The sequence below is a fragment of the Anabrus simplex genome, chromosome X (genome assembly GCF_040414725.1).
Source record: "Anabrus simplex isolate iqAnaSimp1 chromosome X, ASM4041472v1, whole genome shotgun sequence".
Lineage (NCBI taxonomy): Eukaryota > Metazoa > Arthropoda > Insecta > Orthoptera > Tettigoniidae > Anabrus > Anabrus simplex.
The window spans coordinates 152,827,322-152,845,346 of NC_090279.1; the positions used below are offsets into that span (position 1 = coordinate 152,827,322).

At 40.8% G+C, this 18,025-nt stretch overlaps 1 protein-coding gene across 1 annotated transcript in view; it reads left to right on the forward strand.

The window, feature by feature from the left end:
* Nucleotides 1-1,572: 1,572 nt before the first annotated feature.
* Nucleotides 1,573-18,025, forward strand: part of Hira (histone cell cycle regulator-like protein) — a 235,811-nt gene continuing 219,358 nt past the window's right edge. Inside the window, exon 1 of the mRNA XM_068230932.1 lies at nucleotides 1,573-1,815. Within this exon, the coding sequence (XP_068087033.1) occupies nucleotides 1,779-1,815 (37 nt within the window). The 5' untranslated portion in view covers nucleotides 1,573-1,778. The remainder of the gene's footprint in view (nucleotides 1,816-18,025) is intronic.

Here is an 18,025-nt window from a genome sequence, read left to right on the forward strand (position 1 = left end):
ATGCCGTTGGTACACATAAGGCACACTGCTCTTGAAATGTAAGTTACTGATGCAGAGTTGCAGGGATATGAATATTGATGTCTATGCTTGTTTCATAGATAACAATTAAAAAGTTTTTGATTGTGCCAGGCATGAAAAGCTGAAATAGATTCTGAGATAAATGGTATTGATCATAATAATCTACTTAAAATCAGTAACCTGTACTGGAATCAGATTATAGAAGTCAAAACCAATCAAGGAACTTCAGGCAGCTTCAATTTAAAAAACGTGTACATCAGGGTTGTGTATTGTCACCTCTTTTATTTGACATTTACTCTACGGCAATCTTTAAGGAAACATTGACCAAATGTGGCAGGATCAAGAAAAATGGGAAAGTTATTAACAACATGAGATATGCAGGTGACGTTGAACGACCAATGTAACAAAAAAAAAAAAAGACAAAATCTAGAATTGAGCAGGCCAGTAAACAATTCATTACCTTGAAGAAATAATTTGTAGGTCAGATCTCAATTTCCAGCTCTGAATCCAGATGATCTGTTGCTACATATTTTCCTATATGGATGTAAAAGCTGGAGCCTGGAACCATGCATTGAAAAATGCATGGATGACTTTGAAAAGTATCTGTATCGCAGTCTCTTGCGCATATCTTGGATACTGAAAAGTTTCAAATGGCGAGGCCCTTCACTGGATGAAAAATTGAAAAGAACTGCTACTTATTATAAAAATAAAGGAAAACAGAATACCTAGGACATGTTATGCGACGCAAAAGGTATCAAGAAAAGATAGAAGGGGAAAGTCTGTTGAGAGTGAGAAAAATTCATAGCCAGAAGACGTTCGAAGATGGCACAGATGTACATTTGAAGACGCTTTTAAATACTGCAATGTCAAGACGGAAACGGCGTCTAGAATAATGGAACTTAACAACATGCTACGATAGAAAATGAAACGTCATCGTATGGTAAATACTAGGTCTACCTTACTGTAATACATGGCAATGCCAAGAGTAATGTCGTCTAACCTCAAAATCTTCGGCGACAATGTTATTCCAGCCAAACTAGCCAGTTTATGAAATTCTTGTTGTTGCACAATTACCACCTCTTGATTAGGCATTATGTATAACACAGAAGGAAATAACGGCATAGGAATAAACGTCAGTACTCTATGGTTATAAACATTAATCGTCACTCTACACCAAAAGAGAACCTCTACACCATCTGAGTATTTCGTACAACACTGAAATTATTCTTCAGGATTGATTCTTTTTGTCACACCTTTTCGAATTAAAACAGTCAAGCTCACACCTTACATAACTTCAGGGATTTTAACTAATATTCATCCAAACACCAAGTGCAATCATCATTATTCAAGATAATACAGTACTTATTTTGAAAATTTGTGTTACTCTTTGATTTGTTGAGTACTCTGGGTACTCTGACTGGAGGAGTTCCATAAAAGTAAAGAACGTACGGGGAGTATGTTGAATTTGGAGAGTGTGATTATTTTATTATTCTTCAACGAGAGGAACAAATGCACTTGCTATTAGCACTGTAGACTTATTTGGGGCGTGTCTTATTCCGTATAAGTGAACAGAAATGCTCCAACTCTCTGTAACTATCAGTCAACCCGTACACAACAAACTTGTTTCGAACGATGTTCATCGGGTGAGGAATTTCGACGGTGTTAATGGAAAGCATATCTTTGCAGCGCGATTTGTTTACTAACATATATTTTATGCCGGTTAAGGTGTTTTAAATATTTATTTCATATTGAAATAAGTTATGAAACTGTTAAAACCAACTTGGGTCAGTCACGATGGTAAGTTATATTTCCTTTCAGGATTTTTTTCCGCATCTCCTGTGAGCTCTGCAACACATCGCATCACTTTGACACTTCATGCTCTCATGTGCACTTTTTTAAGCCATGGAATTACTTTTAATTCCCCTAGATATCTGAAATATTAGAGAATGCTTTTTCACTATCTTGAAGAAGGAAGAGTTTTTTGCGCTGCTTCAAAGGTATTTTAAAATAGTCTTTATGGTTTACTATTTGTGCCCTCTTTGACTGGAGTAATTGTTTAAAAATTGCTTGACTATTCTTGCAAAGCATTGTGGATTTTGTGTGATAACTTCTGCAACTCCATATTTATCTTTGATTAAACTAGTACTATGAGCAAGAAATGAAAACCAACTTTTACAGCTGAGGAACCTTGAGAACAGCAGATTTTTATAAAAAATTCCTCAGTTGTTATTTCTACCCTTCCTAATCACTAAGAATCAAGGAGAAGAAATGGGAATGGTTTGATTTGAGTTTAGACTTTTATATTTACCATTGTAGCTGAAGAATCAGTGAAACCCTAGATATTTTCACTAAAGGCTGTATGTGCATAGCCTATGTACCTGCAGAGGTTCTCACACAAAATGCACAGTGCTTTGCAAGAATAGTCAAGCATTAAAAAAGAAAAAAAATACTCCAGTCAAAGAGATCACAGATAGTAAACCATAAAAGCTATTTTAAATGTTTTTTACAACAACAGTCTGAAAGAATTAATGATTTATCCTAAATTATAGGTGGAGGTATTCCCCAGCTGCTCTTTTATGTACTTATTATTATAAGCAGAATAGCTTCATGTGTTAAAGCACTGGCTTCTGTAGTGATTATTCATTGGCTTGGAAGATAAAGTGGGTTTCCATTCCATCACCAGGCATTCTTGAAGTCTTTCTTAAGCTCTTGATCGTTTTTTTTTTTTTTTTTTTGCTAGTTGCTTTACGGCGCACTGATACAGATAGGTTTTATGGCAACAATTGGACAGGGAAGGGCTAGGAGTGGGAAGGAAGCGGCCATGGCCTTAATTAAGGTACAGCTCCAGCATTTGCCTGGTATGAAACTGGGAAACCACAGAAAACCATTTTCAGGGCTGCCGACAGTGGGGTTCAAACCTACTATCTCCCGAATACTGGATACTAGCCGCACTTAAGCCACTGCAGTTATCGAGCTCGGTGATCGTTTTCTAGTTGTGGTTTATGACAAATTTATCAGAATAGATTCCAGACATAGAGAGAAATGATTTTGGCTTATAAATATTACTGGCACACTTTTTAGTGTTAGATTTGTGTACTGGGATGAGGAGTAAGGAGGGATCTCTCCCTGTTCCGTTAATACTGCCAACTGAATGGAAATTAAAGTCTGAATTGAATTGATAATATGACCGATCGATATGAATTTTCTAAGCCTTTATTATCTTAAGCCAACAACTGTGTCACACACACATTATATAACATTTCTCGATGCAAATCTTGTTCCTAGCATGAATTCTATAATTTGCCTTTGCTGTGTAAACAACAGTAGGCCTACTAGTATGTAAAGTGTACGCCAGATATTGCACAGTGCTGAATAATCGATTCATAGTTTGTGTCTCAAAGGTTGCCAATACGAATCTTGAAGATTGTTGAGGTTGATCGATTCAGCACTAGGGTGTCCATCTATCACTAAAAAGTGTGCGAAAATACAGTGGCCAAAGCCCAGAAATCAAAGAAGTAATGAGTACCGCACTATTAGTGATATGACGAATATAGGCCTATAGGCTAGAGAGTAGCTGGAAATTTAAAAGAGGTTGTGCTCATGTTTACTTTTCCTCCTCTCAGTTTGTTTTGTTTCTAAAAGGAAAAAAAGGAACTTATTATTAACTGGCATGCATGTTAATTCAACCAGATGAATAAAATTACACTCAGTCAAAGGCTGAGAAATAGTTAATCTTGACCAAGTTTCAGTAGCCTACAGTGGCGTCATGGGCTACCACTATACTTAGGTTACCCTTTTTCGATGGTTGGTTTAGTGAATGTCAAGCCTTTTAAGAGTTCTGAGCTGCAGAAAATAGCCGACGGAGTAGCTTGCTGCGTTGTCAAGGCTGTTTCAGAAGCTACTGTCCTGGCCTCTGTTACTGTCAATACTGAACAGCTGATCAGTGGAGATGGTAGCCTATGGTCTAGCAAATTAGTCAGGCTTTATGGCTAAATGGATAGAATGCTGGCTTGGGGACTGGGTGTTTACGACGTCTTCGCCGTTCATTTTATCCTCATTAGGTCACCACCAAATCTATAAAGACGCCATGCACCATTACTATTATTATTATTATTATTATTATTATTATTATTATTATTATTATTATTAAATACAAATTTTGAATTTTACAGCATTATCAGAGGTCGTACATTTCGTTCACTGGTTTATTAGCTTCCTCGGGAGTTCAGTGGTGGTGTCCGACCCATGATCACGAGTTTGATTCCAATCAGCCAAAGAGAACACTACACCTGAAAGATTGAATTTGATTTTATCAGATCTACCTACAAAAAGAAAACTATATTACTGTTATAACAGCAGCTCTGTAGTGTCTTCCTACAAGGATGTAGAAGTAATGGAAGTGAAATGTCAGCACTCTGTTATCTATGAGTATAAGGTGAGGAAGTATATACGATGAGGAACGCAGTGGCGATCTGATAGACCGAAGCCTAGCATACCTATCCTCCCCGGTTCCCGCACCAGTCGAGCATACATCAGCAAGCCGCGAGAGGTGGGTCTAGGGGAGAAGGCCACAAAGTCTGGGCTGCAATATCTTTCTCCGATGTCTTGCTCTCAGAAATACGTGCAACTTTTTTTCGCATTGCTTTGAAGTTTTGTAAATGGAACAATGTGTCAGATGCTTACATTATAATGTGCTTTAGATTTCCATTGTTCTCATTTGAGGTTTGGGCTTCACCGATAGCCTTGGTAGCCTATGTAAATTTTCATTAGCATATTAATCGCAAATAAATAACAGGTTGCTATTTTACTTCTGAAATTGTGAACTTTAGTAATGTTGGTTAATGGTTGGCTTTCTGTTCTCTATATAAGTTATTGTAAATTTGATCCTATCTGACATTTGGGGCATTTAAGGATGTTTAAATGTGAATGCTCCTTGTTGTTGAGTGCCAGCAGGATAAATTAATATCTAATAGCATTTTAAGACAATAACATGTATGGTAAAGTGTGAATGAACAAGTTCTGATACTGATGCATCACTTTATTACTTATTTACTTCTAGAGTTTATCTAACCTGGGAAACAAAAAAAGTTTCTTTACCAGTTTCTGCAGCGATTCATCACTTGTAATGTAATATGGTTTTAATCTTGAGTTAGCTAGATTATTTCTTTTTACAACATTATTAGAATAGCTTTCTCTGTCAATCATGGTAGATTGTTGGCCTTTGGATCCTAACATACCGGATTCACACCTGCCAACTATCGAGGTATCTCATTTATTAGTATACCAGGCAAAGTATTCACTGGCATCGTGGAAGGGAGGGTGCGATCAGTAGTTGAGAGGAAGTTGGATGAAAACCAGTATGGTTTCAGACCACAGGATCAGATTTTCAGTATGCGCCAGGTAATTGAAAAATGCTACGAGAGGAATAGGCAGTTGTGTTTATGTTTCGTAGATCTAGAGAAAGTATATGACAGGTACCAAGGGAAAAGATGTTCGCTATACTGGGGGACTATGGAATTAAAGGTAGATTATTAAAATCAATCAAAGGCATTTATGTTGACAATTGGGCTTCAGTGAGAATTGTTGGTAGAATGAGTTCTTGGTTCAGGGTACTTACAGGGGTTAGACAAGGCTGCAGTCTTTCACCTTTGCTGTTCGTAGTTTACATGGATTATCTGCTGAAAGATATAAAGTGGCAGGGAGGGATTCAGTTAGGTGGAAATGTAGTAAGCAGTCTGGCCTATGCTGACGACCTGGTCTTAATGGCAGATTGTGCCGAAAGCCTGCAGTCTAATATCTTGGAACTTGAAAATAGGTGCAATGAGTATGGTATGAAAATTAGCCTCTCGAAGACTAAACTGATGTCAGTAGGTAAGAAATGCAACAGAATTGAATGTCAGATTGGTGATACAAAGCTAGAACAGGTTGATAATTTCAAGTATTTAGGTTGTAGGTAATATAGTAAGTGAGATTGAATCAAGGTGTAGTAAAGCTAATGCAGTGAGCTCGCAGTTGTGATCAGCAGTATTCTGTAAGAAGGAAGTCAGCTCCCAGACGAAATTATCTTTAAACCGGCTTCGGTGGTGGGGTCATGTGAGGCGAATGGGGGAGGATGGGTTACCTAGGAGAATAATGGACTCTGTTATGGAGGGTAAGAGAAGCAGAGGTAGACCTAAACGACGATGGTTAGACTGTTTCTAACGATTTAAAGACAAGAGGTATGGAACTAAATGAGGCCACAACACTAGTTGCAAATTGAGGATTGTGGCGACATTTAGTAAATTCACAGAGGCTTGCAGACTGAACGCTGAAAGGCATAACAGTCTATAATGATAATGTATGTATGTATGTATGTATGTGTTACCGTGTTTTAGCGGTAGTTAAGCATGAAAGAAGGTGCTGGGTGGTGAATAGGTCTCAAGCTACTAAAGAGAAATTAAATTTTAAAATTTAACAAGGTTATATTTTCTTTTCAAAATTAGGTAACAACAAATAGAACAGGTACTTAGTAGCCGAAATACAATTTGAAATGTACAATTACAGGGATTAAAGAATTTGGGCTTCGAGCCCTGAAAACACAATTCTTGAGCAACTAGCTCAACTCTACGATATACCAATTTCAACAAAAGGGGCAGAAGACCCCACTCAAACCCTGGAGCCCTTGCTCCAAATTACACAGCAAAGCCTCCTCGAGGCATACAACTCTCAGTTTTAGAAAAGAGCCACTCGCTCTTAAAGTTAAGCCTCTTCCAGGCCACACCAAACTCAACTTTCAAGTTGTCCTCAAAGGACATATACACAGGGGTAAAATACCCAACCTACTGAGGTCTATTAGGTGAGAAAAGATTAATACATGACCTCTAAAATACAACTTGAGAGGAGGCGAACTTGCACTCCTAATACACTTTGCTTTTAAAACCTAATCTGGCTCTGGGCCACTAACGCAAGGGCTAATCCCATACTACAGAGGTGACTTAGAGAAGAACACTTTACATTACATAAACGAAGAAAAGTTTGAGAAAATAAGTTCACCTCAAAACAAATGTGAGTGGGAGCTCGAGAGGGTTAGCACTCTCTATCCCAATATGTAACTTTACAAGAAAAAGAAGAAAAGAGTAGTTACATTTTAGGAAAAGGTTACATGATGGAAAACGCTTCGAACCCGCCGCGAGAGTTAAACTGCCGACCTAGCAAGAAAAGAAGATATTAATAGGCCATTACCTGGTAGTAGATCGCTGCCGAGGAAAGAGGCGCTTCCCGCCTCCTGCTATGTACTTAATACACTGAAAGATGGAACAGAAGTGGCCCGGAGACCCCAAAATCAGCAGTTTATATCCCCTCGCGGAAGATTCTAGGCGTTAGGGGAAATAAAACACCCTCCCACAAAATCTTTATTGGTTCGGGAAAAGAAACCCCTACATAGAGGAAAAAGAAACACATTATTGGTGGAAAATTAATTAAAGAAATTCGGGATTGGCTAGATCCAAACTAGGGGAAAAAGAGGGGTATACAGCCAACTTAAACAATAACAGAAAGAAATTTAACAAGAAACAAACTTTTGAAATAAAAATTTCTCCAACAAAATAGTTCTTTGATTTCGCACTAGGTTGCACTATTGTAATTCTTCAGTAGTGTCCTCTAGAAGAGAAAGTTCACACTTCTTACTTCAAGCGAAACAAAAACACATCAAAAGTGACACAGTTCAAAAACTCAAAATTTTCCACGTGGTGACATCTTCTGAGAAAGTAGAGAATTAATAGAATAGATAAAGTTCAACCTTCCTCCAGAAGAGGAGTTTCAACTGGCGCAACTTTTAAATAAACAGAGTAGAGGTGTACCGCCCGGTACAGACCTCCCCCCCCAAAAGTTCCTCCAAGGGGTAACACAGAAGAACATAAGCTTTGTTTCCAAAATAAGGTCCAAGTTTTGATGTTGATATTAAGATTAATTGCGGAAGCATTTATAAGATTTTAGTAATTTGGTTGGTTGCAATTTCAAAATTTTGTTGTTGCCGGTGCAGTAAAGTTTTTATGTTTGTAGAATTTGTATTTCTGAAGATAAACTTTTACTACTTAAAGGTGAAGAAAAATTTTGCAATGTCCGCCAAATATTGTTGTTAAATTCCCAAATGTAATTATTGCTTATGGTGACTGTCCATGTAGTTGATGTAGATTGAGTCGGATGGCCAGACCGGCCGTTGCAGCTTGCGTCCAACGGAGGCCGCTCGGACCCCTCAAGTACCCTGAGATACCGCTCGCCCGCACTATGAGGGGAGCAGAGGTGTTGAAGTACGCCGCGCCCGCGGTGAACAGATACAGGCTGCGGGCATGTAGCAGGTCGTGCGCCGCACATCAGCCTTGGCCGGGAGGTGAGCTCCGGCTCGCCGTGCACATGTCGTCCTCGCTGGAGAGGAGGGGGCCCATCCCCCTCCCCAGTCGCTGCACGGCGCTGCGCGGCTGCGGGGGCGCTGAAACATTAAAGCTAGGCGGCAGAATTGTGTTGGACAATTATTTTCTTTGAGGGTACAGGCTTGTAGAGAGAGTGAGGGGCCAGCGGCGTGCAGATATTCATGGTATTCATTAAGCCACTGTGTAGAGAGGAGCAGGAGACGGGAGCGTGGTAATGGCCGTTGCAAGAACAGGATGGCAGTTTAACGGGTCGGGGCAGGTTTTACATAAGGCTTACATCTAAAACCAAAATATTACAGAAGGGGCAGAATGCCTTAAAAGTGAAACTCAAAAAAATATAACCTTCATATCCTTTCAAAATAATATGGAGCAAGTTAACACAGAAATTACACCGGTTTCACCTGGGACAGGTGAACTCTAAATATCCTCTCGGTGGCTGGATTACTTAGCAATAAGGTAACCGGCGTAAGAAAATCGAGAATGATACAAGGCCCATGAAATCTGGGGGCAAGCTTGCCCGCGGGAACAAAATTTTTGACCATAACCTGATCACCTACCTTCAAAGTGGTGGGTCTCCGTCCACGATCATACCTTTCCCTAACCTTTTCATGAGACACTTTAAGATTAGCTTTAGCCTTCTTCCAAAGATCTTTAATGTTGTCCGGATCTATTGTCTCGGGCAGAATGTCATTCAGAGACCAGAGGTTAGAGAGCGGCGTGTTGGGAACGAACTTAAACATCAAAGAAGCTGGAGTAAATTTGTGAGATTCATGAACCGCCGAATTCAAAGCAAAAGCTAACCAATGCAGGGACGTGTCCCACCTAGAATGATCTTCATGATGATAGGCAATAAGTGCGGACCTGAGATTGCGGTTAACCCGTTCAGCCAGAGATGGTTGAGGGTAATAAGCAGATGTAGTTACATGAGAGATGGACAAGTCAAAACAGAATTTACGAAACAGATTTGATGTAAAAGCTTTAGCATTATCAGATACAATGTATTGGCACGGACCAAAAGAAGCAAAAATAGAATTTAGGCAAGTAATGGTGGACTGAGCGGTAGCCAGCTTAGTCGGAAATAACCAGGAAAATCTTGTAAAACCATCTACACACACAAAGATGAACTTGTTGGCATTACCCTTTGACTGGGGGAAGGGTCCCACATAATCGATATACAGGCGTTCCATGGGGCGCGACGCTTGATGAGAAGACAAAAGGCCTACTTTAGTGGACATGGTGGGTTTACTGATCAAACAAGATTTACAAGCTTTTACAAGTTCTCGAATTTCACCGTCCATACCTTTCCATATGAACATTTCACGAATCTTTTCACGAGTTTTAAAGATTCCAAGATGCCCCCCCAATGGGGTCTCATGATAGTATTTGAAGATCATAGGTACAAGAACCGCTGGAACAACAACTTTCATCAACTTATCATGCCTCGAAGGGCAACATAGAACACCATTCCTCAGAACATAAGGGACAACATGTTCCCCAGAAGAAAGGGTTTCCATTATAGGAGCCAGCGTCGGATCTTCACGTTGGTATTTCTCAATATCCCTAAAAAGCATGGGAGCACCTGTTAAGATGGCATTAACACCAGATAGTATGGACTCGGAAGGTGATGAACTATCGACCGGTTCGTGGGTCTCGACGTCGTTATGAAACATACGGCTGAGTCCATCAGCAACAACATTTTCGGTACCTCTGATATGTCGTACATCAAATTGGAAGGCAGGAATACGGATGGCCCAACGGGCTATACGACCAGTACGACGCGGCCTACCTAAGACCCAGCTTAAGGCTTGATTATCTGTCTCCAGGTCGAATTTGACATGTTCCAGATAGAGACGGAACTTTTCTAAGGCGAATAAGACTGCCAACCCTTCGAGCTCATAGATGGAATACTTGGCTTCTTGAACCGATAGAGTCCTAGATGCATAGGCGATGGGACGCCTCCCTAGTTCAGTCTCTTGAAGAAGGACTGCAGCTACAGCTGACGACGACGCGTCCGTTTGGACGATGAATTTCTTCGAGAAATCAGGCATAGCAAGTACAGGGGCATTACAGAGAGCTAATTTAAGATCTTCGAAAGCGGCTTGTTGAGAAGGTCCCCACTCGAATTTGATGCCTTTCCTACGAAGAAGGTTTAAGGGCGCCGCTCTATTAGCGAAGTTAGGAATAAACTTCCTGAAGAAATTCACCATACCAATGAATCTAGCGATACCTTTGATGTCCTTAGGAGGTTTAAAATCACGGATGGCCTGTGTTCTAGAATGATCGACTGCTACACCATCAGGTGACACAATATGCCCTAGGAATGACATAGAGGGCTTAGCAAAGGCAACCTTGGACAACTTAACAGTTAACCCAGCCTTACGAAGGCGATTGAGAACTTCTCGCAAATGATCTAGATGTTCTTCAAAGGTTTCGGAAAATACGACGACATCATCCAAGTAGTGATATAAGTACTCAAATTTGATGTCGGAAAAGACCCTATCTAGTAGCCTAGTGAGCACAGCTGCCCCCGTGGGGAGCCCGAAAGGCACGCGGTTGTATTCATATAAATTCCAGTCCGTGGCAAACGCTGTAAGATGTTTAGACTCTTCGGCAAGGGGAATTTGATTATAGGCCTGATTCAAGTCCAAGATGGTGAAGAACTTGGCCTTACGAAACCATGAAAAGCAAGAATGAAGGTCGGGAAGGGGCACAGATTGCAACACCACCTTCCGATTGAGAGCCCTGTAATCAATGACAGGCCTGAAGCCTCCTTGGGGTTTCGGGACTAGAAAAATAGGCGAAGAATACGCTGACTTAGAGGGCCTAATAATACCATCCTTCAACATCTGATCGATGATTTCTTTCAGAGCCTTCATTTTAGGTGGAGATAGCCTATACGGTGGAAAACGGACAGGAATTGAATCCGTGACCTCAATTTTGTATTCAATAAGGTCAGTAACACCAAGAGTATCAGAGAACACCTCGGGAAACGACTGACACAGTTTCCGAATACTATCAGCCTGCTCCTCAGGTAGATGTCTAAGGTCTAACAACATCTCATCCTGGGTAGGCGAAATAGATGAACATGATACAGAATTACACTTTAACAAGGGAATTCTACAATTGGACGCAAATTTGAATATGCACGACCTACCCTGGAGATCGAGCACAAGACCAGTGTGAGAAATGAAGTCCGCTCCCAATATGATGGGGCAAGACAAACGCTTGGCCACAAACAATTTGATCTTCCATGTAAATTTAAAAACCCGAATTTTGACATGTATGGAACCTAGAATTTCTAATGGAGATGAATTAGCCGAAACATATTGAACAGGAGAAGAGACATAGTCAGGGAGTTTACAAACAGATTTCAATTTAGAATACCAATCAGCCGAAATAATGGAACAAACACTGCCTGAATCTAAGAGAGCTGTTATAGGCTCGTTATTTAACTCAATCTTAAGAAAAGGAACAGGTGCGGGGGTATCCGCCGCAATCCTAAGACACTCTTTAGGGCATTCAAAAGATGAATTTGAAGGCTGGTCGTTCTCTGCATTTACAACCTGTTTACTAGGGGCTAAGTCTCGGGAAGATGGATTAGTCTAGTCACTTTTTATTATTGGAATAGCTGGAATTTGCACCAGAAGTTGAGCAGGAGGGGGTGCTATTTGAGTTTGGGCAATTCTTGGCGATATGTGAGAAGGCCCCACACTTAAAACAGCCTTGTGATGACCCTACTCCATTCCTTGTCCCACTTGACTTGATCAGAGGACACTTATTCCGCAGATGGTCAGGCGACCCACAAGCATAACATTTACGGGGATTGACTGGTCGGCGAGGTGGAGGCCGAGTGTTACTAAAGGAAGGCGGGGGTTCTTTCGCCACACGCAAGGAATCGGCATACCTAACTCCTTCCGCAGAGACGGCTAATGCTTCCAGTTCAGAGAAGGTTTGCGGGCACGCCGCGAAACACAAATATGACCTGTAGGGTGGTGAAATCCCTTCAACAATAGCTTGCACGATCTGATCCTCAGGGAAGTGGAGAGCAAACACCCTAGTATAAAACTTAATATCTTGGATGAAGTCTGCCAGGTTTTCATCCAAGCGCTGTACCCGATAATAGTATTTCTGAATAAGGGAGGACCTGGCCCTAGCCGGGATGAAGTTAGCTAGCAAATGGGCGTGGAAATCCTCAATAGAAGATTGCTTGGCAATGGCTCTAACTATTTTGTCAGATAGAACACCAATAGCATAAGGATAGATAATTTGCAAAATTTGACATGGGGAAAGAGAAAACACAAGGGCATGATCCTGAAATTCCACTAGAAATCTTAAAAATGAAATTACGTCACTGGTGGTGTTGACGGAAAACTTAGAGATACCTCTAAGCAACATTGCCAATGGATGAGGCAAGCTGCTGAACCCAGGTGACATAGTCGTTAAAGGTTTCAAGGGCAAGGAAGTTAATTCAGAGCGGATGTTACTCAATGACGCACGGCGTTCAGATTCGTTGTTCGATGGGGCAGAGATAGTTTGAGCAGCAACGGTTATCCTATTGACTTCTCCCTGAGGAGGCTCTTCCTCGTTACCTACATTCACCGTGGCGGGTTGATCAGTTTTGGGAGGAGCTTCGCCGGTTAGCAATTGAGTGACCTTATTAGACAATTCAGAAATAGTTTCAAGGAGCGTATTAGCTTGCTTCCTCTGAACGTCATTCACCTTTAGAGACAATAGATCATTAACTCTATTTGCAAAGTGATACAGCCTGCCTTGCACACGCTTAATTTGATTAGGAGATGGATCGTTTTCATCAAAAAAGCTGACTACCGATGCTAGCCCAGTAATATTCTCGACAATCGTGGAAAGAGAGTCGTCAATTTCTTTCTCTCCCAAATTGGGGATGGAAATGGGCAAATCAAGGGACTCTCTAAGCTTGTTAGTGTCTATTGCAACCGTGCCTCCAGATTGAACGTTTCTGATAGTTAACTCATATATCAACTCCTCTTTGCGCAAGTAGTTAAGGAGGAGAACATCGCGAGGGCCGAGCATGATGACAGAACAATTTTGAAAAACTCGAAAAATTCCAGCAACTGAGAAAATTGTTAGAGTTCGAATCAAAGCAATGTTTAGCCGTCAAAAGGGGCTAAATTGAGACCCATTCAACCACGCTCTGCTACCACTTGTTACCGTGTTTTAGCGGTAGTTAAGCATGAAAGAAGGTGCTGGGTGGTGAATAGGTCTCAAGCTACTAAAGAGAAATTAAATTTTAAAATTTAACAAGGTTATATTTTCTTTTCAAAATTAGGTAACAACAAATAGAACAGGTACTTAGTAGCCGAAATACAATTTGAAATGTACAATTACAGGGATTAAAGAATTTGGGCTTCGAGCCCTGAAAACACAATTCTTGAGCAACTAGCTCAACTCTACGATATACCAATTTCAACAAAAGGGGCAGAAGACCCCACTCAAACCCTGGAGCCCTTGCTCCAAATTACACAGCAAAGCCTCCTCGAGGCATACAACTCTCAGTTTTAGAAAAGAGCCACTCGCTCTTAAAGTTAAGCCTCTTCCAGGCCACACCAAACTCAACTTTCAAGTTGTCCTCAAAGGACATATACACAGGGGTAAAATACCCAACCTACTGAGGTCTATTAGGTGAGAAAAGATTAATACATGACCTCTAAAATACAACTTGAGAGGAGGCGAACTTGCACTCCTAATACACTTTGCTTTTAAAACCTAATCTGGCTCTGGGCCACTAACGCAAGGGCTAATCCCATACTACAGAGGTGACTTAGAGAACAACACTTTACATTACATAAACGAAGAAAAGTTTGAGAAAATAAGTTCACCTCAAAACAAATGTGAGTGGGAGCTCGAGAGGGTTAGCACTCTCTATCCCAATATGTAACTTTACAAGAAAAAGAAGAAAAGAGTAGTTACATTTTAGGAAAAGGTTACATGATGGAAAACGCTTCGAACCCGCCGCGAGAGTTAAACTGCCGACCTAGCAAGAAAAGAAGATATTAATAGGCCATTACCTGGTAGTAGATCGCTGCCGAGGAAAGAGGCGCTTCCCGCCTCCTGCTATGTACTTAATACACTGAAAGATGGAACAGAAGTGGCCCGGAGACCCCAAAATCAGCAGTTTATATCCCCTCGCGGAAGATTCTAGGCGTTAGGGGAAATAAAACACCCTCCCACAAAATCTTTATTGGTTCGGGAAAAGAAACCCCTACATAGAGGAAAAAGAAACACATTATTGGTGGAAAATTAATTAAAGAAATTCGGGATTGGCTAGATCCAAACTAGGGGAAAAAGAGGGGTATACAGCCAACTTAAACAATAACAGAAAGAAATTTAACAAGAAACAAACTTTTGAAATAAAAATTTCTCCAACAAAATAGTTCTTTGATTTCGCACTAGGTTGCACTATTGTAATTCTTCAGTAGTGTCCTCTAGAAGAGAAAGTTCACACTTCTTACTTCAAGCGAAACAAAAACACATCAAAAGTGACACAGTTCAAAAACTCAAAATTTTCCACGTGGTGACATCTTCTGAGAAAGTAGAGAATTAATAGAATAGATAAAGTTCAACCTTCCTCCAGAAGAGGAGTTTCAACTGGCGCAACTTTTAAATAAACAGAGTAGAGGTGTACCGCCCGGTACAGTATGTATGTATGTATGAATGTACGTATGTATGTTCTTTGCTGTCCTTTCCCCAGATCACAACATAATCTGCAAATAGCAGTATCTTCATCTCCTTATCTCCATAGGATCCCTTTGTTTCCTTTACAATTTCGTCCATGATCATAATAAACAAAAGAGGGTACAGCACACTCCCCTGTCTTAGTCCAACTGGGGCTGTACCTTAATTAAGGCCACGGCCGCTTTCTTCCCATTCCTAGGCCTCTCCTGTCCCATCGTCGCCATAAGACCTATCTGTGTCGGTGGGACGTAAAGCAAAAAAAAAAAAAGTCTTAGTCCAGTCTTATTCCTAAACCATTCTGTCTTTCCAACTGGGGTCAGTATTTGGTTAACACAGTTGTTGTACATTGCTTGCACCATTTCTAACATTTCTGTTCCGTGTCCCTTTTTAATCATGGTTTCCCGAACCTTCTCTCTGGGTATGCTAGCATATGCCTTTTCTATATCTATGAAAGTCATGACCAGATCCTTTCCATATTCCCAGTTCTTTTCCATCAGCTGTCTCATGCTAAAGATTGGGTCCACTGTAGATCTTCCACTCCTGAAGCCATATTGTTCCTCTTGTAACTCTCCTTCAATCTTTCTTCTCATAATTCTTTCTAATATCCTTTCCAGTATTTTAACTACCTGTGATATAAGTGTGATTCCTCTCTAGTTACCACAAACTTTCTTGTACCCTTCCTTAAACATTGGTATTATCTTTTTTTTTCCAGTCTTCTGGTACACATTTTTGTTTCCACATACACTTTACAGCCATTGCATGCCAACAGGTCCAGCAGCCTTTATAATTTCCACACTGATTTCATCCATCCCTGTTGCTTTTCCCATCTTCATCTATTGTACCGCTTACTCCACCTCCCGCATTGTTATATCGTTCTCTGTTGTTGAGTCCTCGCACTGTACTGCTTCTATCTCCCCTGTACAGTTTTTCACATTCAATAGCTTATCAAAATTCTCCTTCCATCTTCTCTTTATCTCTTCTGGGTGTGTTAACAGTTCCCCATCTTCGTTTTTCACTAGCTTTGTGGTCACGCATTCTGTCCTCTTACTTCTTATAAGTCCATACAGCATCCTTTTACCGCCACTTACATTCACTTCCATTTTTTGTGTAAATTCGTCCCAACTCTTCTATTCTTCTCCTACCACCTTCTTACACCTCCGTTTGCTGTTGAGATACTTCCTTTTGCTTTCTTCTGTTTGATATCGGTTCTATTCTCGCCAGGCTGTCTTCTTTTCTTTCACCACTTTCCTCACTTCCGCATTCCACCATGGTGTCTCCTTTTCTTTCACTCTTGTAGATGTCCTGCCACAAGCACTGTTTGCTGCACTAACAAATGCCTTTTTAGAATTGGCCCACTCCTCTTCTACATTTTCCACTTCATTAACTGGGATTTGTTGCTTCAATCTCTCCTGAAAATCTTCCTGTACATTTTTGTCCTTCAATTTCCATACTTTTATTGTACTTTCTCTTATCTCTTTTAATGTTTTCATTTTTCCCAACCGTAATTTTGCTACCACAACTCTATGGTCCCCATCAAATGCTTCTCCTGGTAAAGCTGTCGCATCCATCAACTTCCTGCGATTTGTCCTTTCCACCAAAAAGTAGTCAATTACTGCTTTTGTTCTTCTGTCACCCTACCCGTATCTCGTAATATTCCTGCTGTTTTTCTTTCGAAACTATGTAGTCCCCACTATAAGTCCATTCTGTTCACAGAAGTCCACTAGTTCCTCTCCTTCGCGTTTTTTCCCCCCATATCCGTATGATCCAGTGACTTCTTCCTTTCCTCGTCTCTTGTTTCCGACCTGTGCATTCAGATCTCCCATAATAACCACTTCCATATCTGAAATTTCTCTTTCAACTTTCTCCAAGAATCCTTCAATATCTTCTTTGCTGTTTCTCATTTGTTTTGCATACACTTGTATGAAGTCCATCATTTCATTCTTCATTTTTTAGTCTAATCTTCATTATTTATCTCTCACACATTCTACCACTTCAACATGCTCCTCCTGTTGCTTTGAAATGATTAGTCCTACTCTGTTTATTGCCCCTTGGTCAACACTCCAGTATAATGTGTATCCTTTCCCCAATTTCTTCCTTCTGTTACCTTTCCATTTCACTTAACTCAACCCCATTATTTCCACCTTCTCCATGAAATCTACTACATCCTCTGCCTTTTCTGTTAGGATCATAAGATTTACTGTTGCTGCTGTCATTTCTTGATGGATGCAGTACTTTTGCATCCATCACTTGGCACAGGCCAGAGTAAAGTGTAGCTTCCACCGAAGTCCCAGTCTCATCCATGGCTGTGGCTATATCAAAGCTGCTGGGGTAAGTAATGACATTCGGAGCACGACTAGTACGTTATGCAAGGTGTTGCAAGGAAGATAGAAGAGACCCTCTACATCCCTGCACCAGCTATTCATTCAATTCTACGCGACCATCTCCATGTTAGAAAGGTTTGTTCCCTTTGGGTGCCCCATTCACTTTCAGAGGAACAAAGGGCACATCGAGTGAAATGGTGCCGAAAAATGCTAAAACAGTTTGAAAATGGGACTTCGTGTAACGTCAATAGCATCGTTACAGGTGACGAAACTTTGCTTTATTATTACGATGTCCCAACAAAATCCCATAACAAGGTGTGGCTGTTTGAAGATGAGGGTATTCCTGTGACTGTGCGAAAGTCAAGGTCAGTGAAGAAAAGGATGATTGCAGTATTCTCCACTAAACGGGCCATCCTGACTCGGGTTGTGCTAGAAACACAAGGGACAGTTACTGCGAAGTGGTACAGTGAGACTTGTCTGCCTCAGGTCATCCAGGCTCTCAAGCAGCTCCATCCAATTTCACGGCTGAACACTTGGCTCTTGCATCACGACAATGCTCCACCACAT